Here is a 27,924-nt window from a genome sequence, read left to right as displayed (position 1 = left end):
GCAGCAACACCAGGCAAGACATTTCCCCCTGCCCATCCGAAGAGGCAGAGCCCATGGCCCCCTCCAAGTGCCTCTTTAGAAAGAAAGGGCAATCTTTTGCTGGTCCATATTGCAAATTGGTCAGAGCCCTCAAAAAGAGCAGTCTGCAACTTGGCTGTAGAGACGGCTCGAGAAGGTATGGGGAGAAGTTTGCAACACACCCACAAGCACCCTCAGCCACTGTAAAAACAGGGATACCTTAAACCAGTATTGCCAACACAGGTGTGCTGCGTCTCATGAAACACTTTCAAATCTCAACTCTAAGAGAACTACAGACTAAAGATCTGGAAAGGGACATCCACAGACATGAGGCAGCAGGTTCAGACACACTTTAAATACAGCTGCACAAACCAAGCACACTCCTAACTGAAAGATAAGGAAAATGAACACTTCATATGAATATGCGTTTATGAACCACAGCAACAAGCTGTGTTATTAAGTGGAACATACAGAGCAAGCTTTTATTTGTATTCTGGTTGCTCATTTAAATAACTATTCCAATTTTCCTGACCATACAAACTGGGTCAGTTCCACAAAAGGTAGCAAGACCATTTCCTCTGGCTGGAGGGCAACTTGAGACTAATTTAGCTCTTTACTGTTTCACCTACCCTCCACCCCTTTCTTAAGGGTGAAAACACATCTACTTACCAACAAGATCCTGAAGAACTGCACCCAAGCACCGTCTTACAGTTTTTCAGTGAATCACAGACAAGGATTAGAAAAAATTCTAGCACTCACTGTCTAGTACATACACACACCCTTACTGCACAACTACAACTCTGTCCCCTGTAGAGTTGAATCTTTTCCCCCGAGAAGCACAAAGTTTCTGACTGGAAGCTCTATACCATAAGCAGAAAGAAACAGAATGTGTTTGTTTTACAAACAGATTCTGGAAGTATTTACAGATATTGGGGAGGGGAAAATCCAAAAGACAGTATTAACAGATGGTAATGGGGGTCCATTTTCTGTCAAGTACTGCTCCAACCAAAACTAGAGGTTTACCAAGAAGTAATCACTTGTACTGAATTCTGCAACAGGCTGCCGAGACAGTACATTTTTCCTCAGGGAAAGCTGTCAGTTGCAATGGAAAATAAAAAAAAAACCACCACGAAAATTACTCTAAATGAATATCATCCAGTTCTTCAGGTTGGAACTTGAAAAACAAAAACAAAACGTGCAGCAGTTTAGAACTACACTAGTTTATTTGTTGCCCCGTTTTTATTAAAATTGACCCTATATAGTATGAAAATAATCCCTCTAAGCCCAGGGCTTAGAGTTAGGCCAATATTCAATTTAGCAGAGCAGGGAGGAGGGGAGAGGACGGCTTACACATCAACAAAAACAATTCTACAACCAACAAGTACAGAGCCTGTGCACATAGATCCCACTGAGATGAGATTATGAATTAGACAAATTAAGTAAACTGATCCCCTCCAGTCAAGGCAAATATTAAGATAAAAAGCCATCTGTGCAGTTGGAGAACTCAGTTTATCTGCAGCAACAGGTAGGAGAAGGCAAAGCGTTTATTTACAAGTCACATTTGGGCAGCACTGCAGGTTTACAAACATTAAGATGTTATCTACCCTAAAAAAATGTTGCCATCTAAAAAAACAAACAAGATAAGGAGGCTGAGCACACAACAAGCAATCCCAGCTGGTGTGCCGGCAGCTGTGCAGCTGCCAGCATTTGCTGTCATATCCCAAAGAACTGGCAGCTTTCTGCCAGCTCAGGGAGTTAAACTGGCTTGCAGGAGGGCCTGATAGCACAAAAAAGAAGGGAGGGGGGCGTTATATGATTGGGAATGTAGAGGGGAAGGTTAGAAAAAAAACCCCAGAAAATAAAAAAATATCCATCTTGCCAGGATGGCAAGCTGTTAAGCAGTCTAACTGCATTTCACTGACCCCACAGCACTAAGCTGCCCCTCCGCAGCTGCCTGACCAGTGCCTGGTGCGTTGCTGCACAGCTCTTGCCCCGGGTGCTGCTGCTCTTGCACCCCTTGAGCCATCCCAATGTGCCAGCGTAGCTGCTGCAGCACCATCGCATTTTGCAAACACTGCTTCAATCTTCCCATTTCTAATGCTGCTAGCACTAGTTAAGTTGAAGGGGGGAAAACAACAGCTGAACAGAAACGTTACTCAAAACTGTCAATATTCCCCAGCCCAGCTGCCAATGAATCATAAATTTATGAGAGCCCATTAAAGCTATCATTAGCAGGGAAAGCAGAGTCACATGGCCGGGGGGGGGGGGGGGGGGGGGGGGGAGCAGCGGTTTGGGGTTTTTTTGCTTGGGTTTTGGGTGTCTTTTTGGGGGGGTTTGTTTGGTGGGGTTTTTAACTACATACAAGAATGTCTAGGCCCAGTGTCACAACCACTCTGCTAAGAAAAAAAGCACTGGTCACTGGAGAGGCAGGGGCTTATCTGGGACCTAACCAACTGCATCAAGTAGACATCAACATGGACATGGTGAACCACTTATCACTTCAGCCTTTGATGTTTTAAGAGCTCTGCTGTAACAAACCACGGGGATTGTAGCAATTTCACTGTTTGGCCAGTGTCAGACCTACACTAGACCCTAGCACTAAAACCTGCAGGGGAAAGCAGCAGGGAGCAATAATTAAATGCTCATCAGTTGAAGTGTAAATGAAAGCACAGGGTAAGATTCACTGTTACCCTGATACTCATACTTCAAAATTTTTGGTCCAATTGCTTCCATTTTTAAAGTTAAGCACCTACCAGTTGCTTGATATCTTTCTCTTCCCACCCTCCTCCCACCCTCCTGGATTAAGTTACAGCTAGCTGCTCAACCAGCTGCTCTTTTATTCTAGGTGCATGCTTCTCACTCACCGTAATCTACTACTACCCAAGTCAAGAATGTTGCCACAGTTCAAAATGTGTGTAAGGCACTGACAACAAATACCACCTCAGTCTCTCTGTGCTGTCCACTTTCCCAAAAAGACATGGCATGAATATTCAGTATTGCAAAGCTACAGACAGAAGGGATTTAAACAAAGAAAAGCAGGTATCCAGCTTCACTGTCTTGAAGGCCAGAAAGAATGAGAACTTGCATAGCTCACGTTAAAACCTCAGGTAGGTAACAGTGCTGATCAAAGACCTGGGGAGACAGCACAAGCAGCATGGGCACATGTTCTGGTTTATGGGCAGCAACAAAACCAGCTGGCCCCTATGTGCAACTTCTGAAGTGCCATTCTCTTCCTTCACCCATCGCTATAGACCATCGGGGTTTATTACTTTCCGGTTCAACACCTGCTAAGAAGGAGAGTTTGATGCAAAACTAGTTAACATGTAATTCATTCTGCTTACATGGCTTGTAGTAAGGCTTCAAGATTACTTCCTTCGTTGCAGCTAACAACCCGGACAGAGGGCTAAAAAAAAGGGGGAGAACAGACACCCCTTTTAGAAGGCTACATTATCGACTATGTTCACTACCAACGGCCCAAATCTCTTCCATTTTAGAGTGGAACAGAAGGGCTTCTGTGGCTCTTTTTAATTTCACACTTGAGAAAGTACTGCACTTCCACTCACACAGAAATTTAGGGGTGGTGGAAGTGGGGAAGCACAGGATTTTGAAGATGGAAACAGCCACAAAGCAGATGACAGCTGTGGGGTTTTTTTTTTCTAAACTATTCTTAACTTTCCCAGATTAGGATATTGTGTTCATCATCAATTATCTACCCTGCTGTCAAAAGGCAGGTAAGAGATTTAATTGTTTGACAGAGCCTTTGAAAAAAATGTTTTCAGAGGCACAAACTCATTAATTGACCAAGATTATGACCATTTTGCTTACTAAGCAGCAAGAAAACAAGATAAAAAATACACTAAATGTGTAAACACACTTTTCCTCATCTTTCTGCTCCAGATTTTTCACTATCAACTCAAAGTAGGAGTTTATTGACATTCCCTGCAGATAAGGCTCAGAAGATACAAGATAAAGAAATACAAATCAAATTTGCTTTTTTCCTCGTTTATTTCACGCTTAAATTTTTTCTTAAGTACACTGACTTTCTCCATGAGTTTCCTTCACATTCCAGGAGCAGGAGGAGAAGAGAAAATCATCAGTGCCTTACTAAGGCATCTAAACAACAGATAGGGCATGCTGCACAAAATCAAAGTCTGTAGCTGAAGAACAGTCTTGAAAGCCAATATGCATACCCTGCAGGGATCTCTGTTTACATAGTTCCTTAAATCGGCCAGCTGGATCTATGGTAAAATACCTTGGGGAAATACAGAGAAAATTCAATGGATAAAGAAAGGAAACTGTGGGACTGAGGGAGAAAAACCTCAAGAGAAACAAGAAATAAGTGTCCGCAGCTTAAAGAGAAGGGTGGAATGTCACCTTTCCTGGAAAAACATGCACGTTCCAGTACGTGGGAAAGCCCAGTGACAAAAGCATGCTATCTGCAAAACTTTCTGCATCACAGTTACACAGGGCGGGGTGTGAGTCATCATTGGAAAGCAAACCTCACATTCTCCAAAAAAAGCAAACCCAAATTCACTTGTCTCAAGAAGTAGCTAAATAAACTAAGAGATGGTAAAAATCTGCATACTTAAGAATGCCTTCAGGCATTTAAGTTAACATGACCTAATGCCATGTTAAGTACAAAACAAGTGCAGTACTTACTCTTAATGGACTTTCAAAGAGCCTGTGTATTCTCTGTCTGAAAATGGATGTCTTGCCCAAGTGAGGTGTTAAAAAATATTCACAGAACATTCACACCCCCGGCATTCCACTGGCATGTTTCATATGGAAGCACATGAGCTGTTCTTCACCAGCTTTAGATGGGTTTTTAATGTCATGTTTTCTCCTTTGTAAATAATTTTCACTACTCTTCGTCAATAGTCTCAACATAGGTTAATATAGAGAAACAGATTTTCTTATCAATTGCTGTCAAATTAAAACACAACTCAGTATCTTGGAAGAAAGGAAGAAAGGAAGAAAGGAAGAAAGGAAGAAAGGAAGAAAGGAAGAAAGGAAGAAAGGAAGAAAGGAAGAAAGGAAGAAAGGAAGAAAGGAAGAAAGGAAGAAAGGAAGAAAGGAAGAAAGGAAGAAAGGAAGAAAGGAAGAAAGGAAGAAAGGAAGAAAGGAAGAAAGGAAGAAAGGAAGAAAGGAAGAAAGGAAGAAAGGAAGAAAGGAAGAAAGGAAGAAAGGAAGAAAGGAAGAAAGGAAGAAAGGAAGAAAGGAAGAAAGGAAGAAAGGAAGAAAGGAAGAAAGGAAGAAAGGAAGAAAGGAAGAAAGGAAGAAAGGAAGAAAGGAAGAAAGGAAGAAAGGAAGAAAGGAAGAAAGGAAGAAAGGAAGAAAGGAAGAAAGGAAGAAAGGAAGAAAGGAAGAAAGGAAGAAAGGAAGAAAGGAAGAAAGGAAGAAAGGAAGAAAGGAAGAAAGGAAGAAAGGAAGAAAGGAAGAAAGGAAGAAAGGAAGAAAGGAAGAAAGGAAGAAAGGAAGAAAGGAAGAAAGGAAGAAAGGAAGAAAGGAAGAAAGGAAGAAAGGAAGAAAGGAAGAAAGGAAGAAAGGAAGAAAGGAAGAAAGGAAGAAAGGAAGAAAGGAAGAAAGGAAGAAAGGAAGAAAGGAAGAAAGGAAGAAAGGAAGAAAGGAAGAAAGGAAGAAAGGAAGAAAGGAAGAAAGGAAGAAAGGAAGAAAGGAAGAAAGGAAGAAAGGAAGAAAGGAAGAAAGGAAGAAAGGAAGAAAGGAAGAAAGGAAGAAAGGAAGAAAGGAAGAAAGGAAGAAAGGAAGAAAGGAAGAAAGGAAGAAAGGAAGAAAGGAAGAAAGGAAGAAAGGAAGAAAGGAAGAAAGGAAGAAAGGAAGAAAGGAAGAAAGGAAGAAAGGAAGAAAGGAAGAAAGGAAGAAAGGAAGAAAGGAAGAAAGGAAGAAAGGAAGAAAGGAAGAAAGGAAGAAAGGAAGAAAGGAAGAAAGGAAGAAAGGAAGAAAGGAAGAAAGGAAGAAAGGAAGAAAGGAAGAAAGGAAGAAAGGAAGAAAGGAAGAAAGGAAGAAAGGAAGAAAGGAAGAAAGGAAGAAAGGAAGAAAGGAAGAAAGGAAGAAAGGAAGAAAGGAAGAAAGGAAGAAAGGAAGAAAGGAAGAAAGGAAGAAAGGAAGAAAGGAAGAAAGGAAGAAAGGAAGAAAGGAAGAAAGGAAGAAAGGAAGAAAGGAAGAAAGGAAGAAAGGAAGAAAGGAAGAAAGGAAGAAAGGAAGAAAGGAAGAAAGGAAGAAAGGAAGAAAGGAAGAAAGGAAGAAAGGAAGAAAGGAAGAAAGGAAGAAAGGAAGAAAGGAAGAAAGGAAGAAAGGAAGAAAGGAAGAAAGGAAGAAAGGAAGAAAGGAAGAAAGGAAGAAAGGAAGAAAGGAAGAAAGGAAGAAAGGAAGAAAGGAAGAAAGGAAGAAAGGAAGAAAGGAAGAAAGGAAGAAAGGAAGAAAGGAAGAAAGGAAGAAAGGAAGAAAGGAAGAAAGGAAGAAAGGAAGAAAGGAAGAAAGGAAGAAAGGAAGAAAGGAAGAAAGGAAGAAAGGAAGAAAGGAAGAAAGGAAGAAAGGAAGAAAGGAAGAAAGGAAGAAAGGAAGAAAGGAAGAAAGGAAGAAAGGAAGAAAGGAAGAAAGGAAGAAAGGAAGAAAGGAAGAAAGGAAGAAAGGAAGAATCTAATCTACAAGCACCATGAATTCCCTGAGGTCTTTCAGTCTTTCACCTGAGAGAGGGCACCTTCTCAGGAATCCCACCACACAACAGTCCTGGTTTGCTGTTTTCTCCAAAATAATTTTGGGGTTCTAGGGATTATTTTAATTTTTTTTACCCTGGTTCAAACTAGGTAACAGAGATAGGATGGACTAAATGTGAAGAAAATAAGGTAGCCTGAACTTGGAGACAGGAAGGTAAAAAGGAGGGCTCTCCAAAACAACAGACCTGTATCAAGCTGACCTGCTGTACATTAATATCCTCCTACAAGACACGATTTTCTCACCTCTGTTCTTCTGCAAGCCTCTGAAGGGACTGACTATAAAGGAAAAGGGAACAAGGCAAGGAAAAGAAGCATTTACATCCAACTCTCAGGAATAACACAGCCAACTACAGTAACGTGCTATTCTTTCAAGTCACCCTAAAAAAACAGGTAAGTTATCTCTTTTCAAAGAAAACCAATGACCATCTCCCCCAAATCTGCCACCTCCTTGCTGCGCTGTGAGATTATAATAACTCTTACCGAGTTTCTATAAAGTTAGAACTGAAAGGCCCATTATCTGACAACTCCTGCTCAGTCCTTTGGACAGGTCAAAGCACTTATCACTTCTGCAGCCCTTGATTATGTTGCCCAGATACTTTAAACGTTAAACACCGGTCTGTGCTTTATGACAAGAGCCAAAAGGTGGCCAGGAGTGGAAACAGGGCAGCAGACAATGACAGACAACTAAACCCACAATATTATGTGGTCTGAGATCACTGGATCCCGAAATAAACATGCTACAAGTACTGTAACACTTGTCACAAGACATATTTCTAACTGTTCTTTTACAACCACCATTTTACTGTTAGATGATACAACAGGTGGAGGGCTTAGCTGTTCCTCCTACTAACATGTATTCCAGCCTGACAGGTTTTTATTTTGTTAAAGCACACACACACACACACACAAGCATCACAGCCATAATGGAGAACTCTCAAGTTCAGAATCATTCCAGAAGCCTCAAAACACTGTTATTCATTTTCCTCCTCCCCCCAAAATACACAGATTTTTTTCTATAGGCCTTTCACTCACCTCTCCCATAGCCCGTCCTTCCAGAGCAAGCGCTTGAAAATCATGATTCAGTTCATCCATGGAACGCACCTATTTATAGATGGGTAAGAAAAGCACATGAGGAAATGTTTGTATTTGTGGGAGTTTTTAAGGATAATCACACTTCATAGCAATTTTTCTGATACGGACTGAGAGATACAGTCCATATTACAGCATATAACAAGGTTATTGAGCTCCAAGAGATGACTTACCTTTAAGACTCCCAGAAGCTACAGTGTTTACAGTGTTAGATTTATACCCACACAAAAAAGGAAAAACTAGCAGTTACTTTTAAGACACACAAAGTATAACGCAAATGCCTTTGCTAAGTTTATTGCAAGAACTAATATTTCACAGTAAGATGCATGATCTCAGGTGAGGGAGCCAATGCATAACCAAGCGAGTCAGCATCATTTCCTTTGAGGTGAAAATCAAGTAAAGACTTGTATAAAACAGGCAGTCTTATATTCAAGTTACATTGATACAAAAGAGAAAAACAATGGTAGAAACCAAAAAGCAAATTAAATTAAATAACGCCATTTGAAATGGGGGGCAGGGGACGAAGAAAGGAGAGCAGGCAATGCCTTAAGAACAGTTGCCTATTTTAGTTACTGTACCCCCAGCATCTCAAACTGGAAATCCAGAAGCACAGACTGGGATGCAAAGCACCTTAAGAAAACCCCTAATGGAATATGACTTTTTCCTCATTCTCAGGAAGTTGGCAGCATGTGCCACAGCAGCCATGCAGCTCCATGGCTACGCTAAGGACCCCAAGACTGGCCAGCTAAGGCAAGGCAGGCAAGGGAAAGGCAGTAGTGAAGCAGTCCTTCCAGGTTCAGGCAGGACAGAGCTCGGGCACTGTGGGAGCAAAGGGACAGCCCTGGGAGGCGACACTGACACTGGCCTTGCTCACCTAGAGGACCTGCAGCTATACATATACTTGGGCCGTTGTGTCATTTTTTGTTTTGGACCATGATTTGATGAAATTGATTGAATCAGAACAGAAAAAAAGCAGCAACTTAAAACCGTTAGCTACACAAGTCAGGTATATTAAAAATGCAAGAAAACACTTCTGATTTTCATTCCCAAATCTCATCCAGACAAGTCCCTAAAGACACAGCCATTGAGCACACATACCAAAGAGAGAAAAACATCCAACTATGGACCTGAGGACAAAGCACAGAAGTTCAACCATGTGCTAGGATTCAGACTAAATTATTGTCCTCCTCAGGTAACACACCTGTATCAAAGCAGCGCTTATTACAACAGCCACAAACATGTACAGTGGCACATAGGCAACACTACATGCCTCCTACTCAATGTTTACATAATCCCTGCTACTCAACAGATCTGATACACCTTTCTGCTTGAGCAGGGGTAATGTTTTACAGAACACTTATTTACAAGTAATCCATACACTCTATTCACTGCAGTCCTTCATAGGCTCCTTGCAGGATGCTGAAGACTAATACACAGTGTTTAGTCAAGTCATCGCTGAAGACGTACCAGGTGACTTGGACACAGCCTCCTCTAGGCCCAGGAAAAGAGGTCAATAATGCCTAGTGTGTGATTTATAGGACAAAAACCCAACTGGTTTAAATGCTCACACATGACCCTCCCAGGGACCAGTGCTGTAAGCAGTTACACCGCATTCACTGACCTTAACCCTGACTTCTGATACTCATGACACTATTTCCAGCAGAATCAAGCCAAGACTTTGTTGTGATTACACTTTATTTCAATTTTAAGACAAGATTCAATAGACCTCACCTAGGAATATCAGATGTAGGGAAAGCACCATAGATAACCTGCAGAAGTCCCCTCCAGTCTGAATCCTTCTACTATTCTGTGACAATACTACTTTGCAAAAGATTATTAGATAATTTAACAGTATGTTACTACACATATATGTAATTTGCAAATCCTCAATGTCCAGTCACTCAGAATCACAGTTTAAAAATAAGGTATTCTCTTATTACTCTATCTCAGTTCAAAGTTATTTTCAGCTATGCCTCAGTCTTGCCACCTTCTGTGATGAGACTTAATCGTATCAACCATGAACACACAGAGTAAAACCAGGACTCCACCTTCCAGAAACCACAGCACCAGGCAACGCCAAGGACTTTACTGTCAACTCACTGATCTGCCAGCTAGGGTATATCAGTTGCCTCATGCGAGACAGACGTTAGCAAGACCAAAATCTTCCATGAAGCATTTCAAGCTGAACTTACAGAAAGTGCTGCAAGCCCCGGACTTGCTAAGCCACAAAAGCTCTAACAGCAGCAAATTACCGTTTCAATGAGACACCGGAGGAATAGAGAAGCTATACAAAGAGATGCAGTAGGTGATGTTCTTTACCCTCACTGCTAAAGCAATACCCCAGCAAATCACAGATGCAGCCACAATGACACTGATCCAGGACTCAAGGTGCTGTGGAAAGTGCCAGTGGAGAAACAGGGACTGCTTAGTGCATGTCCCCCACCTTCTCCAAAACAAATAAACTCCCAAAGGTGGATGTTGTGCTGTGCAAACCTCAAAACAAAGCTGCTAGAAAAATATAACCATTACATTCCTAGCATAAATCAAAAGGATATTAAAAGAGATTTCTATTTTGTTTTGGTCATATCCCAGCCCCATCAGCTCCCTGCTGCCAAGCGAGCTCCTCTCACAGCTTTATTATAATGTATATATAATACAGCTGCATTAAAATCCCTGGTCAAAGCCCTGTGCAGAACATGCAGGCAGTTTCCAAACAAGAATGAACTCCTCGGCCCCTTCCCTCACCCTTCTCTATGGTACTTGAGCAACTTACACGGTTACCCTTACCCTACCAAACATCTTTTAAAACGCTAAACCCATGTATTTTATTTGTTCACATTCAATGCAGAAACATTTTCACAAGTGTCTTGTTCAAGCATTTGTCTTGAGTAGAAAAATGTGTTATCATGTTAAACCAATTACAGCAGCGTGAATATGTGATTTACATCCATGTGTGAAGCCATGCTCCCATGCTGGCCTGAATTCTTGGTGGAGAACCTACAGCTGGTGTAACTAGAAACAATATAATCTTCATCACAGTCAAAGCATTCAACAGAACTTCACAATCCTTCACCAGAAACCACAACATTTTAGCAATTCCTGTTTCTCCAAGAGCTACAGTCCAGTAAGCATACACAGCTCTCCTCAATGTTGACCATTTGTCCGTTTCCAGCGTGGAGAAGCATGTTTGCCTTCCAATGATGCCATGATAGTTAATTACTACAGAGGTGATACAGAGACCAAGATAAGAGTGTTAAAAGGCAAAAAGCAGGATAAACATGAAAGCCAAATGTACTCCAGCTGTTTCATACCTGGTTGGTTTGACTGCACACCTAACAGCACGCTATTATTTTTACTCCTCTCTTAAGGGTCTGAAGGAAGCTGTCCTTCAAACACGTCTTAGATCACAAATTGCCATCCTAATTTCCCTGTTAAAAGACGTACAGCAGAAATGGACTGCCTCCATCTCCTTCCCAAACATATTTTACCTCAGTCACTATCAAAAGCACAACAAAAATAATATTGGCTTCTCTATCTGCTATCAGAGGTCAGGTAACAGAAGAGGTTATTCTTCATTACAGATGTTTTAAGTCACACCCCTAATCACCTCTCTTTCAATTCTAACAATTATGCACAAAACCATTTTCTAAGTCAGATCTTCCCACCTTACTTTCAGGCACTGTATGCTCAAACCATATATAATCACCAATGTTGAGGCCCTTCCTCTCAGTCACACAGTTCCCTTATCACCACTGATCATTGTATCTATTGTATAGCCTATGTATACAGGCTAGTTTATTATTCAGTTTTAAAAGACTGTACCCAAAAGGTCCTCTTCTCATTTCCCCACTTCTATAATACTAAATAGCAACATCTTTTCACCTCATTTTCTTACATGGTATGGACAGTATCCCAGGGCTCCTTTATTTCCCTTCAAAAGAAGAACAAATAGCTTCTGAAACAGCAGAACATAAAGCCAGTAGCATGACTTTCTACAGCTTAGTATTCCAAAAGGCAGGCAAATACTCTGAAATGGAACAATATATATGGGCTTCCACCTCATCGGGATTTATTCCTGTTAACTACACTGACATGTAGAGCAGAGCCATGATGTTGTAAATACTAGAAACAAGCAGGTCCACAGAGAAAGAACCTCTTCATAGATGAGCACTGACATCAATGATTTGATTACCACAAAATCTCACTCACCACTAAACCAGAGGTTTGAAAGAAATCCAAAAGACAATGCCAAAATAAAGTGGCTGCCAAGGGAGCAATGCCCTGACATCTGGATACAATAGGACAACCTGGTTCCTTGGAGGAAGAGGTGATCTTAAGAAACATCAAGAACCACAAGAGAGGCCAGCTGTAGTCTCAATTGCTTCATAAGTGATCCAACAAAACCAGACTCCTCCTCCCAGCCATCAGCAAACCTCAGTTGCACCTCCATTCCCAGCCTCTTCCAGGCATACTATGCCTCTGCAAAGCAAAATGCAAAGTGCACCTTCCTTGCCAGCTATCAGCAACAGACCTCCCTACCTTATCAAGAGCACTCATTCTTTCTGATAATGCAGAAAACCAGCAAGCTTGCTTTTGAATCCTACTTAACAAAATTAAGGCTCTATATACATCAACAACACTGCTACTGAATGACAGTTACAAAGCAATTCCACTGCATATATTCCTCCCCTTCATGTTAAATGCTGCATATGCACTCAGAAATTACGTCAACCCCACTGAAATTAATGAGAATCTCATTCAAGAAGAGTAATTTCCACACAGGCTAACATATGAATGTATGTCACTGTAACACACTACAGCTTATAACCACTTCACTGACTCCTAAATAATTTTCTGCCTTCACAGTGGAAGCACGCACCCCAAAGCGGAGCTGCCCAGCACACTAACTAGGAGCCACACCAAGAAGCTGAAGTAAACCCACAGGATTGCTTTGCTTCACTGAGGCTGAAGTCAATTCAGTCTCTCAAAAGGCCTCTTAACCAATTTTCACCTTTGCACCGAAAAACATGCGATAAAGCGAGACACAGCTGTATTACTCATTACACAGTCACTCTAGGTCAGACCTCCAAATCTTATTTTCAGTGTCCTGAATAAAAACCCTTGGCCTCATACATGCTGAGGCTACAGGGGCCTTTCCAAGTTTCAATAGCAGATACACACTACCTATTTGAGAGAGGACAAGATAAAACACAGAACGCTTTCTGCTCTCACCTACTGCAGATTGCAACAACACAAACCAATTTCTCTCTAGGTCAATGGCCACTTTCAAAACTCAACCTCCTGCACAGCAGAGGAGCTTCTCAGCAGCTCTACACTGAACATATTCACTGTGGATTTTCCAATCCCTCAAGCAGCACACACCTTATTTATGTCAGGTAGTCACCTTACACACAAGACAATTACAGGTTTTTTTTCTTTTTTCAAGTAAGATTAGAGGGCCTCACCATTGTAAAACTCAATGCCTGTAACTCAGAAGCAAATGCTTTTCTGATCCCAAAGGTACACGGACCCTAGTCCTTGTATGTATCTGCAACACTTTTGAATTTATACAGCTATACAACAAATACAGAAAGCAATATTCCAGCAGCTAAAAATGTTCTATGCACTGGTACTGTTTGATACTGGACCTTCCGCTCACATACCAGACCACAGACCCAGGCAAGACGCTTTTCCCTGCCTCTGAGGCCCCCTGAAACATACCCCATCACAGATATAGCCTGTATTTAAAAGCTTTGGAAGTTGTCTCTTACAGAAGAGCAAAGCGGACTCAGGCAATTATCCCAGCTATCACCAAAGACCCAAGGGTCTCAGTGACCCACACGAAAGGGTGAGAGTGGAGGGAACAATTTACAGGCAGAGATCAAGACCAAATCTCTCCTGTTACACCTCTAACAAGCCATCCCAAAACAGGGCCTGATGTCCCCAGTGCTAAAAAGCTGGAATGCAGTAACAGGTGAGAAGGGAAACCTGCAAAACCACCAGTGTGCCCACAGAAAGAAGCAATAAAAAAAGCACCTGATAGGACACACTGCACTGCTGGTACTGAAAACTCCTGTTGATTTTAACATAGCAAACAACAAGGCCCACAGGGCTAAATGGCACTTGTCAAAAGGAATTCTGCAGTCAGTTAAATTAACAGGAACTGTGGCCCTGAACTGTCCTTACAATTACTAAACAGGAATTTGAAGGACCTAAAAAATTAACATGAGAGCAACAGTATTATTTACCTTTTGGACTTCCAGTACCACATTTTTTATTCTAGAATAATCCAAGGGTTTTTTCCTAAAGTGATAGCTACCAGCAAAGTAGCTGAATTATAATTTTAAGTAAATATTGATGTCAACAATCAGTGTTAACACTGCACTTACATTAAGCAAATATGGTTGCTACTATGACCTTTACATATAAATTCAAAGTGTAATACTGTATTATATTTCATGGTCTGTCAGGGGATTGTATACTAACCTTATATATTAAGGAATCCCCATTTATGTAGAATTTATATTCACCTAGACAGACACAGAGCAAAATTATCAAAGACTAAATTTCATTCTTAATCACAAAGGATTTTTTCTTCCTCCTTACGCAAGTGGTGTTTCCCAGTAAAAGAAAGGACAGGTGGAATTAAATAAAGAAGGGAGGAGAAGGAAAAAAAAAAAAAAGCAAACATACAAGAGAAAAAACAGACAAACAAACCATCTAGAAAAGTCCTTTGGAGAAAAAGAAACTGACAAGTAACCCTCTGAGAAATACTCTAGCTGATGATCTAAACAAGTTGTCTCTAAAAGTACACCATGAAGTCTGAGGGTTTATGATTTTTATTTTTTATGTTGGACAGCATTAAACAGATAAAATATCTGAATTTATTAGCAGTTTAAACCCTCTTCTGTTGCTGTTACTATCTATTTCTATTAAGCCAATTATGTTAAATAGGGTAACCAGAGCAAACTAGAAGGCTGCTTCTGTAAGTCTCAGCTCTCCAGTTTCTCTGTTTATCCTCTCCCTAACGCTACTCCCCATGTGGCCCCATTTCAAAGGCTGCCTTTCTCCTTCCCCAGCACTTTCTTCCACCAGGATCTATCTAGCACCCAGCTGTCCCTTCCTTAGATTAGAACACTTATTCTCTCACTACCCCTCTCCCCCAATTCTACTTCTGACCAGGAAATAAAAAAAACCCAGAACAGCATCTGCTAAAACTGAGGTAAGTTAGGCACTGCAAAGACAGGATTTCATCAAGTTGGAACATGTAAATGGCTGCTTCCAAAATGTCTTTGATCTACACTAAATTCCAGGGCCGACTGCAGCCTTCAGTCCTGCCAGCCAAGCAAATGAACTCCAGGGTATCCAACAGACACTATCATAAGGAGTTGTGGGTGAAGCATCCTGAACTTATCTGCCATCCTGGCAAACAAAAGCATGGGCAAGAGCCTGGTGCTGGGACCACAAATCCCCAGGAAGGGCTCACTCCTCAGCCTCTGCTGATGCTGGCTGTGCTCCCAGCAAGCCTGGAGGGAGCTCTCTGCCCAAGCTTCATGGGACCACCTTGCTATGAGACCACTTGTTTTGCTTTACTACTCCAGCAGAGAAATGCAGGAAATCATGTTAGTTTTATACTTGCCTGGATAGATCAAAATGTTACAATTTCTCAGCTCCTAAGAAGAATAGCATTTATTTGTTTCTGTAAGAAGAGATGAGAGATTCTCAGTTCTCCCTGTTTGCACAGGTACGTTCCAGGTGCTTACCTAGAGCACCTCAAAAGTGTGATTACTACTTGGATATTTATTTTTAATTCATGTGCGCTCTGCAAGTGTGAAAAGATAAGTGTCACGTAAAGTTTCCATCCATTAGGCCTTCACATTTTGAGACTTGATCAATTGGTAAAAGATGTAAAAAAAAGGAAAACACACCACACCACAAAAAAAACAAACACCCAACACGCCTCCCCCCACCCAATTAAAAAAGAATAATCTTAATTTTCTTGTAAAACATTCCCCAAAAAGGTCAACATTACTACCAGAACACCAGGACTGAGGCAGTAAGAACAGAAAACACCAAAAACATTCAGGCTGCTGCCTGGATAAAGCATCCTTAGAATAGAGAGAACAAAAAAAAAATACATATAGCTGGTTGAACAGCCAAAATGCTTTACAGCACTTGATTTATATACTCACAAGTTGTTAAACGCTTTTTAAATTAACCAAAGGTTTACAAATTTAAGATGGAAACAAATGCCTCCTACTCAGCTGTGGGAGACTGCCTGTTTGTTTTGTTTGAACAGCTCACATAGCAGGTTATTTAAAAAATATCTACTCTGAGTGCATACATACACACATACATAGTATCTAGGAGAGGAAAAAAAAAATATTTACCAGCTGACAATAAGAAAAGCACTGCACACTGTCAACAACAGGCTTGCCACTAACAGCTAGATCCAGGGTTAAAATATGTCGTTTCATCAACTGATTACAGCACTATTTTTAGTCCTCTCCTATAACAATAGTTGGTAAAGAAAGAATGTGAAGTCACAAATATTAGACAGGATTAGGTGCTTTAACTATTTTTGTAGTAAAGGATTCATCATTAGAATTGCTACTACCATTAGCATTCAAAGCAAAAAGCTATTGAAACTGCAGATTTACTAATGCCTTACATGGCGTTTAGCCAAGATAATTAATGATTCAGGGTACAGAAATAAATGCAAGAAAGGCAGCCTTTCAGAATGGCTCAGCTTAGTTTGCTAATGATGTTTTTCCTCAGATTTTATTCACCAAGGGTAGCACTTCATTAACATGGAATTTAGGTTACCCTGCGATGTCTCAGGTATATCTTGTTGGGGTGCAAAATTCCTAAAAATTGGATTACAGAAGAAGCAACCTCAATTCTGCCCTGCTTGAGCTGGCCACACCTTGGGAAAAAAACGATGTTCCTCTTCCCGGGTACATGTCTGGATCAATGTTTTTGTGCAAGCACTTGGGGATACACCAACATCTGGCTCATTTGACCCCCCAGGAGAGCTTTTCCTTTCACTCCCACCCCTACTCCCACCTTCCAAGGTTTAAATTCAGAGGGAGAAAGCCATAAAGAAGGGATGCAAGTTGCCCCATGCCACACCAACTGTTGGCAGCAGGGCAAAGATTTGAGAGTTTAGTATCAGTTGAGTTTCACCCCAGTGCAGAATCCAGATCTGAAGCACCACTTGTGTACAGGGGAAGTAACATGGCCAGATGCTCCCAATAAAAACAACTCTCCTAGAACAAAAGTTACCCCTAACAAAGGAAGAAGAGTAACATGATATCTGAGAGCATATCACTTAATGGGAGGGACTGCAGCATCACATGACATCTGCAGACAAAGACAAGTTTGTTCACTGCTGACCTGCAAGATCATAATTCAGAGAAGACAGCTTTAAAATCATCTCAGCATACACCTAAAAACAAGTTTTCAGATACAGAAACATTAGATTCAATGCTCTGAAGCAGCTCTTGCTTGAAGAGATTTCTGATCACCAGCGGAAATTAACTGTGCCAGTTTGGGAGTAGGACACTATATGATTTGTATCTTATATAAAGTTTCACACATTTACAAAAATGTTACAAGTATCGCAACCTGTGCTGCAGAAGCACAAACATGTCAGTCACACCACTTCAGCAAACCACAGAAGAGCTGATAAGCAGAAAGCAAAGTTGGTGAGAGGGGAAGAAGAAAACAAGCAGAAGTTACACTCTAACAAAGCGCTCTCTTCAAAACACACTTGGGCACAATATATTAACTGAAATCCTTGAAAGTCTTCTTGAAGCATTGTAATTTGCAAATTCAACAGCGTGAAAGTATCTCTGCTCTCCTTGAGCAAGCACCACAGCAAGGAAGCAGACTACAAAGGCTATATACCACAGAGAAATCCCAAAGCCAGCACATCAGGTTGCTTGTGCAATCCCAACTAGAGCCAGGTATGCCTGTCAGGGACAGTAAATCCCACAGATTCAGAGGAAGCAGATTCTTAAACAAACTTTCTGAAGATTTCAGGGTGGTTGTTTCTCCCCTATACAAGAGAAGGATTTTCCAATACCCAACCTTAAATATTCAACTTGGCCAATCTACTCGTGCTCCTTCTATCTCAGGAGGAATTTTCAAAGGGCAACGTAAAGCAGAAAACATTAAAGAAAAATTAAATGTTCCAATTCCTCTCCTGCAAGACAACCCTTTACTAAGGGGAAATCTCTGCAAAACACATCAGCCAAACTAGACATTTCATTTCAGCAAAGTATTATGATCTAAATTATCTGGGTATCAAGTTAGCACAGCACTTCAGTGTTAACATGAGAAAAGCCCTAGTAACTGGTTCAGTGTGCCGCAAGGAAATACTCATGAAAATTCAACAGGTTTAACAAAACATACATCAGAAAATTATCTTTAAGAACAGAGCCACATGTGCTTCCACATGGTGTACGTGATTAAAGACTTGCTCTACACCTTCAGTTCTAGCTCAGACAATAAACCAGATGCCTTGGACCACAGCGGCCCTCAAACACTGGGTGCTTTCTATAGGCAGATCAGGAAATCTCTGTACTGAAGAGTTAACTGTCACTTAAACAGGATTTCACTTCAAAGAACAAATACCGGGGCTTCTGCCTCCTTAGCTTCCAGGATCTTTTTAGAGGACCACGCCACGACTTTAAGGCAAACTCTGGCCAGGGAGCCTGCCAACAGGCACCAAACACTGTCAAACAACATCAAATCCAAACACTTCCACAGCAGCAAGCAGCACAGCTTGAGTAGCTGTGCTCTAGAAGGGCAGCTGCCAGGAGAACGACCTTCTGTCTCCACTTGAATTCAAGTTCCTGGTTAAGAAGTTGTGTGGTCACACTGTCAAAAGCCAAAACTGAGCATAAATCCCAGTTCCAGCCCTGTTGCTCTCACTATTCTTCACCAACTATATGTGAAAAATTCCCCACATTCAACAAGATGATCCCTGCAGAGTTCTATTGTCTCCAATTATTGATTAAACATGCTTTCAAAGACAAGTGAGTACCTAAAATTATTTGCTTCTACTAAGCAACTCCCATATTACCCTAATTGCAATTCAGACAGTCTAAGTATATCCATTCACTGTAATTCAGAAGGGACCACCACCAAAGAAACTCTTCACCGCAGTTCAAGAATACACATGCACGCACAAGCCACAAAAGACACCATCCAAGAAAACCCAGCCAATTTTCCTAAAAACCTGCTCAGTATTGATAACTTGTCCCAGCTGAATATCTTGACTGTCTTCTAATTCCCCTTAGGAGTAGTAGATGGCTGTTTGGATTTGTAATGACATATGCAACCTTTCATAACCAAGACATATCCAACCTAGGCCATTCCTTACCAGGAGTTATCTTCTACCTCTTTGCTCACCTATGGGAAGTTCTAATCTCCACCTTTTTTTCTTTTTTCAGGATAAACAGCACACAAACACCCTAATGCAGCTAGTGTTAGCTGTCTGTCCAAACAGTCTGAAGAGTAATACAGCATCGTAGATCAATGACAGCCTAAACCTCTTCAGTTTGGATCTTGGAATTACTGGTGGACACTGGCACTCAGCCTCACCTCACTGCTCTTTGCGGATAGAGACTATGTTTTGCAGCCAAGACCTGGCTGATGGAAGTGTCTTCCATGTAAAGTTTGGTGATTAAGTTTCTAGCTACAGACAGCTAGAACTTTGCTTAGGGGTTCAAATTCCAACCTAGCAAAAAAAAGTCTGATTCCACCATTACTTCAGTGTCTGCAAGAACAAAGAGGAAGTTAGAAGCTATTTGTGTGGCTGGTGTATCTTTGATACCTTTGCATGCAGAACAATAGTAGCATCTCTAATCACTTGATTTTATATAAAAATTTGCCACCCCACCCCCCCACACACACCTTCTGGAGAAGAAGGGAAAAATGCAAAGGGAAAAGGAAGTTTCCAAGTAAAAACACAAAAAGAACCAGCACATTGCCACTGTTCACAACAAGAGGACAATATCTACTTCCTTGGGAGCAGAGAAACTTTTTCTTAAGTCATCCCTACTAAAGCCATTCACAGTTCAATTCTTAGAGCTGCTACTCAAAGCACGAACAAATGACAAGGAGGAACAGTCAGCACAATAAAAAATGAAAAGCAAGGACACTGTAAATAAGTTCTGACTCACAACACACTATTTAATAACACATGATGAAATGCTATCATTTGGTAAAAATCACTGGAGTAATATCACCAGACAGAGATAGATGTCTGACTACATACCAAACAAAGAAGAAACTGGGATTCAATGACTGGGGGAAAAAAAGAAAAAAAAAAAAACCACTCTATCTTTAATTACAACCTCCCAAGCTCTAGGCAGACATTAACCTATAATTATTTTTTCTGACTTTCCATTATCTTCTAGCTACTGAGTTTCCTAACCAGTCTTAAAGGCAACAAGGCAAAGGCCCTCACTGCATTATCTTTGAAACTCTAAAATCAAACGTACAGTAATATAAGTGTATCCATGAGAAATGGAGACTTAGCAGACATCTATAATGATCCCCACCCCAGCGTGTCCCAGCACTTACTTCCACTTCTACCTTTGCAGGATAAATTCAATTCTACCCTGGCTAAGCCCAAACTGAATTAAATCATTTTTGCATGCACAAGAGTAGTTCTTGCTCCAAGGAATTTATAATTTAAGCAATAGATGCAGAGGTGGCCGAAAAGTCAAAAGGAATGGCACTATTAGGATTACGTATATTGTGCATTCTGCTTCCCATGAGTAAAATCTCCGACGCAAACAGAGAACCATGGAAAGAGGGGCACCCAGGAAAGGCTGAAGCAATAAACACAGAGATGAAACTGCCCAACAATCACTGCAGTGTACCGTACCAAGTAAGACACATGAGAAAAGGGTTACTGCCCCACCTCAGAGTTGACTTTGAAGAAATCAAACACAACGACTGGTTCAAAGATGCATGCTGAATACAAAACATCAGGACTATGGGACAAATACGTTACAGCCAATGTAAAAATCACCAGGAAGTAGAACAGAAGAGGTCCCAATGTTCAATTATATTATAGTGGGTATTTCTTGAGCTTCAGATCACAGAACATATGGGTGGAAAACAGAGAACTCATCGTACAGAAACTTGTGCACTTAACCCTGCCAGGGGTGTTTTGTCCACACAACCTTCTCAGAAGCATTCTGCCTCCAAAGAATACGTGTCATTACTTAAAAGTTCATTTAAACTAGTATAAACTAATGAGTTTTTCTTTCATTAAGTGGTGCATGTATTAGCATCATTTCACTCAAGAAGTAACTGAAGTAAATCAAGCTGAGGAACAGCAACATATCTCCTGACATCAGAGCCTGTCTCTGTAACATGTAGGATTCTTCTGTCCCAGTGAAAGTTTAAGTCTTATGGTTATTAAAGAATGCAGTTAAAAAAGCTCAAATACCAGCACAATTTTTAATGACTGCAAGGTTCGCGTATTCTGTCCCCTCCCCATCCCAACCCACCACACCCAGTGAGTTGTCTTCAATTGTAGGGATTTTCAGAGACAGGGAAATTAAAGTGTGAGTTGGAGGAAAAGAGGATTGAGAATTTTATGACGTTCACTTTAACTCATGAAGTCACCTTTCCACAAAACATCCAAACAAAAGCAGTCCCTGCCCAGACACTGCCACATGAGACTGCATGACAGTTTTTATTTGAGAAACCTAAAAGTTGCAGCCCTTCAGTAAGAAATTTTTGCTTGTTTCATACACAACTTAAAGCAGATTAAGATCTCTTCCATCAGTGTCTCTTGAAACAAGTTTTATATTTACTGACTGAAAACTTGGATAGTTAACAGAAAAATTACATCTCATTTCAATGCAGTTATTTTCTTGAAACTAATAACTATGTTTCCAAATGAGGGAATAACTACAAAATTCTAGCTGCTTAATTCATATTGCAGTATTTCGTGCGATTTTTCTTCCGGAACAAATTAACAGTGCACTTTGGTTTACTTCTTTGTTGATATACACGCTGACTTCAGTGAGGTTGCAAAATTCACTGCACTGTTTGCCTTAAAATGTCTGGATGGCAACACACCCCCTGGGGAGGCACAGCAGAGGAGCAAGGGCTTGTTCCTTTTTATTTGAAAAACTGGAGGCAGGAAATATTCATAAAGGTTGCAAAAGCTTTGTGTCTGCTGCTCTGACATTTGTGGGAAAATTCATTTCTAAAATGTGCTTACATTTAAGTTTTGCTCCCTTAGAAGAGGAAGCACATCTTCTTTGACAAGTTACTTACAGGTCATAGACAGAAAGCTAGAGTGAGTCATGCCCTCGTTTAACTCACAGCACATCTGACAATGCAACTACTGAGAAGACTTCTAATAAACACTACTACTGAGACATGTTTTGGCCCACGACCCTTTTAGAAATGTTAAGCGCTGTAAGAAGTTAGCCATGTTTCTAAAAGCACTGTTTCATGATGCTGTTAAGGCTGTTCTCCTCTCAGTTCAGTTAAGCACATTAATAGCACCTTCCCTTCCCAATTAAACCAGAAAAAACCAAACCCTCAAAACAAACAATAAAAGAAAACCAGGAAAACACATTACCAGCAACTTCCAGAACTACGATTTTCAATATTGGGAATGGTAAAAGCCCATCCTACATGCATTGGCAGTTTTGTAATAGCATTACATAAGAATTATTTAACTACAGCAACAGATGTGAAAAGCAGCTGCAGTCACAGTCACCGCTATGCTAGTTCACACATCCAATTTAAAAAAAAAAAATCAATAAAGTGAATGATAAATTTTGTAAACATGCATTTGACTGTCACAGAGAGTGAATTGGGATTTCAACACCCTCAAGAGCAGAAACATTTCAGCTTATAGCTACCAAGGCACCGCAATCCTGAAAAAGAGAAAACAAAAAGTACGACTGTTGCCATTCCGACCACACAACCAGCTTCAGCTTTAAAAAGCGTCATTAAAAGCATCTATCATAAGCCCGATGCATTCACGTGTTGAGTTTGGAAACATTGAACTTTTTTTTTTACCTGATGTTCTGCATGAATGTTATCCCCAGTAGGCCAGCGATGTTTGCTGTTATTATAGCCGCCTCCACCACTTCCTCCTCCCCCAAGCTGCTCACCATGCTGCCTCTGGAAGAAGTAATCCACCATAGCGTCGTCCTGGGAGCGGCCTGCAACTCCTATGGATCCAGGAACAGGACTGGAGTGTGTCCCTGCTGCAAGTGCCTGATTTGCAGCTGGCTGTTGCTGAGCCTGGGACCCTGTTCCAGATGTCAATACAACAGGCATGTTGGGATTAGCTGTATCTTGAGTGTGCTGTTTCAGGTGGGGGCTGAATGAGTCCTGCCAGAGTACTGCTTTTCTCTTCAAAACACACGCAACGCTCATTCCACCAACACCTACGGGGGTGAGGGGAAGGGGGAGAGATGGAAAGAGAGAAGGAAAAGAAAACATTAAATCCTTACAGCTTCAGCTTGACGTGTTAAATAACACACCCATCTTGTGACTGGCAGGGAAACATCACGATGCCAAATCTGACTCCTTTTAGCACAGTTACTTGTTCCATTAGCCAAGCAACTAAAATATCATATAAAAATGCACGTTAGCCAAAAATCCCACATTTTTTGCTGCAGAGTATTACCAGTATACTCAAGATTCCCATAAGGTACCCATTCCACTGAAATCAGAATGCCAATTCATGCAATGGACGAAACATTGACTGGAGTGCTGCCACAGAAAACTGCTAGAAAAAAGGCCCTGAAAAACCTGTTGGGACGCAACTTACACCATCAGTGCCTGCCATGCTTGTTTACACCTGACAAATTACAAGGCAGATCTTCAATCAATACATGAGTCCCACTGTATAACGATGTATGTGTTCACTTAGTCATTGAAAACATCAAGGTAAGAGTGGTGAGTTTTTTCAAATGCAAACTTAAAATACTAAATTTCTGCTTATACAGTTAAGTCCCAAACACGATGTGCACTCTTCCTGCAAACTCAGAAGCTGGTTTTGGTCATGAGATGGTAAAACACACTGGCATGTTTTGTCCAAGATTTGCTGGAGAAAAAGCAGCTAACCTCTCAGTACCCAGGATCTCGGCAGAACCTTCCAGAGCCAGAGCAGCCAGCAGTGCCGGTCCCGCTGTCAATGGCACCAGGGGAAAGCTGGACAAGTCACAGCAGCCATCCAACACTGAAAATGCCCCAAATGTTTTGCATACACCCAAAATCATCTGCATGCAGGACAGAAACTGTCAGACTAGGCTGACAGCAACTCGCTAATTTACTAACCCCCCCCAAATACTTTGATAGCGTCCCAGCAGCACAAAACCAGCAAGTTTGTTATTTTAAGACAACATTATCAGCTGATCCTGACAGTAATAAAGACATTTCAGTGTGAAGTGTTTTCCCCTCTTATGTAATGCTCAGCTAATGCAGGGCACACACAAATCAAATTTGTTTTTAAAGGCATGGTATAGTCAGAATTACTATTTTTTAAAAAGATCGCTAGTTTATGACTTTAGTTACCTAAATGCAATCCCACAAATACCACAGAGAATTAAAAGGATGAAACTGGGGGGCGGGGGGTTGTTCAGCCCTTACAGACTCCCACCACAGCTGCATACCAGTACCAGAATGCTTTTACTATTGTACCTTGGTGGCTGTAAACCTTGGCCCTGATCCTTACAGCAGCTATGAGATCCTGAAAGGCAGCTCTGTTTCCTCTCTGCTCATCACAGTAGTTTTGAACAACAGTCAACTACTACAAGCAACTTCCAAGAACAATTTTCTAACAGTGCAGAAAGTTGACACACACCAAAAGAATCCAAGTCCTATCTTTGATCAGACTTTGTCAGGTCTGTCCCACTAATTTAGAGCTGTGTTAATATTCAGAAGAAAATTACTACAAGAACTGCAGAGATAAAAAAAAAAAATCTTAATTGCACCTACAAAGTGCATTTGTTGACACACACACACACACACACAGAACCTCCATGGCCACATAAACAAGCAACTCTGCAAGGGTTTTTACACATTCAAAGACCTTCACAACTTAAATACCAGCAGCATCCAACAGAACTAACTCCCCTGTCTTTCAGAAAGTCTGGAAATCACTACCGTCCCCATATACTTCATAAAACACTGACAACACCTGATACTACTAAACCTTCACTACAATTTAATGGCATTTTCCCATTAGTTGCCCTTTAATAAAAATTATCAGAATCCTTCAGTAACATGAAATCAAGCAATAAAGCTTCTCTATGCAGCAAGAAAAAAAAAATAAGTAATTACTGGTAAGAAATTAACACATCCCCAAGGCGGGGTGTATATTAATTGCAAACAATGAAATCCAAGCAGCTTGCACCAAAGGAGGCTACACATTATCTCAAGACAGACCTAAAAAAAAATACAGGAATACCAAGAATCTACAAAAAGTTTCAAGTATCTAAATAGTGTGACAAGCTGTTTCCAGTGGAAATACCACAAGATACAAAGTTGCGAGTGCAAGCCTACACGGCCACATTTCTTTGCTCCCTCAAAAGGCAGCAGGCTGTGAGGTCCCTCTGTTCACCAGCAGAAATTCATTTCTGGGTTCATTTGCATGCAACTGTTAATAACTGTATTACTATAAAAATCAGGGGGTTTTTTGAGCCTCTAGAAAATCTCAGTCAAGGTACTATGAAGAGCCGCACAAGTGCCTCCTGTGCCCAAACGCTTCCTCTTTCATCTAATACAGTTGAGGCAGCTCCAAACACAAGAGAAAAAACTTGGCCAAGGCAACATTTTGAAAGGGAGCAAAGGGGAAAAGAGCATTCTGGGTAGTTCAAGTTTAGTTCCAAGATGTGTTTTTATAGAAATGCCATGTTAAATGTAGCAGACAGCTGAATCCTGTCATTCAAAGCACACAGAGCATCAGAAATATGTGAAGTCACCTACACAACGCACATTCATTAGCTAACCAGCAGCTGCAAGGTTCACCACTGCTAATGGCTACTAGGACCCTTTTCGTTCCCAAACTATTACTAAAAATACATAATAAACTTTTCCTCTGTAAACTGTTTGCTGGCAAAAGTTACGTATTTACAAACAAAAGCTTCAAAACTGCTACAAAGCACTCAAGGCAGACAATTTTCCTCTCCCCTTGGTAAAAAACACAGCATGCAAATGAACTCCTCTGTGTTACCATTACAAGCAAAATGCTTTAGATTATGGGATGCTCCACCAGCAACACAAACTTCAGGAACATCTCCAAGCAAGTTTTAAGCACAAGTGGCAACAACATTGAATAAGGCAGCTTTAATCTGCATAGAGCACAGCTACGCGTTCAGATCTTCACTGCTCTTATTTTATATTCCTCTAAAAATAACAGAATATTAAAAAAAATAAAACAAAAAATCAACACAAGACGAGCGTTTCAAAAAGTTCAATCACGAACTATAAGACTGTTTGGGTTGGGTGGGTTTTTGGGGGGTTTTTTTGGAAGTCAGAGTGGAAATTAAAGCACAGCCATTGTTCGGGAGCTGTGGCCTACAAGAACTTTTAACGTTAAACCTTGTGTTTTCCTGAAAACCTGGGGAGACGCAGCAGGAAACGGGTACATTGATCACCAACCGGATTACTTAAACCAGCGTTAAAACGTTGTAAGATAAATGCTACCCCTTAACCCACCTCCCCCGATCTTAATAAAGGAAATTCCTTACTCATGATCTACCTAACAAAATCTCTGCTCAGAGCAAAGTTATTAAACACCGACAAAAAAAAAAAAAAAAAAAATCACACTATTTCTCCGGTTGGGGGGAGAGACAGACTCTTAAAATCCCAAGTTTGCAATTAAAAAAGGCCCAACACTTGTTATTACGTGCAAACGAGATAAAAACAAGGGAAAAAAACCACACAAACACAAAACCCCTGGGTCACTCAGCACATCAAAAAGTATTGTCTGCATTTTCCGACCCTCCCGCTTGCGAGGCGCCGTCCCTCTCCCCCTCCAGGGACACCGGGCCCCCCAGCCCTGCCGAAGAGCCCCCCAAGGCCGGGGGCTGGGGGGAGCACACGGACACCCGGCCACACCACCACCGCGGGCCAGAGCCGGGCCGGGCCCCGCGGAACAACAAAGCGGGGCCTCGGCCCTCCGCGGCAGGCCGTGCTAGGCTCCCCCCCCCGGCAGAAAGGAGAGTCCCGGGGAGACCCCCCGCGGCGGGCCGGGCCCGGCGGAGGACGCAGGCGTGGGGCGCCGCCGCCGCCGCCCGACCGGGATGGGCCCGCGGCCCCCCCCAAACAACACCCGCTCCGTGCGGGCCGGGGCCAGCGTGCAGCGGCCGGGGAGCCCCTCACCGGAGGCGGGGGCCCACCGCGCCCCCCACCCCGCGCTAACAATAGGGGCCAGGCCCCGGCCCCCGAGCGCCGACAAGGAGCCGGGTGGGAGACAGCTGAGTGCAGCGCCCCGCCGCCGCTCGCCTTCGGAGCGGCCTGGCACGGCTCCGCTCGACCCCCCCCACCAATATGGCCCCACCAGCAGCTCCACTGAGGTGCGCAGTGCGCCGGGGGCCCGGTCCGGTGCCGATACTCACGGGCGGAGCGGTAGGATGAAGACGGATCTCGGCCCCCCCCAGGCCGCTCGCCGCCTGCCTCTCCCCCTGCCTTTCACTCCGACAACATGGCGGCCCGGCGGGGACGGGCGCCGCGCTGCACGCCGGGAAGGCGAGGCTGGTCCAAGCGCCGCCGGGCCGCCGCTCCCCTGGCCGGGCCGGGCCCTACCCGCCGCCCCGCAGCCGCCTCGCCGCCGGGCAGCGCAGCGCGGGGGGGCCAGGTCGTGCAGTGCCCTGGCGCCCCCCTGCGCGTCCCCCCACGGGTTGGTGTCCCCGCTCCCCGGCCAGGCCCGGGGCGGCCTGGGGCCAGGCCAGGGGCTTCAGGCTTTCAGCGTGGCCCCTTCCCCAGATGGCGCTGGGTACGGCCGTGCCCTCCCCCACTGCCGCCACCGGCGCTTCCTCGGCCGCCGGGGCTGCGGCTGAGCCTCCCCAGCTCGGGCACCCCG

General features: G+C 42.4%; 1 protein-coding gene across 13 annotated transcripts in view; it reads right to left on the bottom strand.

Annotated features, from left to right (window-relative positions):
* The window catches only part of PUM1 (pumilio RNA binding family member 1), a 79,419-nt gene extending 51,714 nt beyond the window's left edge, over positions 1-27,705 (bottom strand). For 4 of the 13 annotated variants that reach the window (XM_055798258.1, XM_055798259.1, XM_055798260.1 and 1 more), the window contains exons 1-3: positions 27,461-27,702; positions 22,908-23,281; positions 7,785-7,853 (exon numbers count right to left, since the gene is read on the bottom strand). In XM_055798258.1, coding sequence (XP_055654233.1) covers positions 7,785-7,853; positions 22,908-23,270 — 432 coding nt within the window. In that variant the 5' untranslated portion in view covers positions 23,271-23,281; positions 27,461-27,702. Of the gene's footprint in view, positions 1-6,995; positions 7,029-7,784; positions 7,854-22,907; positions 23,282-27,460 lie in introns of all 13 variants that reach the window. The other 9 variants (XM_055798250.1, XM_055798254.1, XM_055798251.1 and 6 more) reach the window with 5 other exon arrangements.
* Positions 27,706-27,924: the final 219 nt, after the last annotated feature.

The sequence above is a fragment of the Falco peregrinus genome, chromosome 3 (assembly GCF_023634155.1).
Source record: "Falco peregrinus isolate bFalPer1 chromosome 3, bFalPer1.pri, whole genome shotgun sequence".
NCBI classification, from domain to species: Eukaryota; Metazoa; Chordata; class Aves; order Falconiformes; family Falconidae; genus Falco; species Falco peregrinus.
Note: the sequence above shows the minus strand (reverse complement) of the source record. Positions and strands in the feature narration are given on the sequence as shown.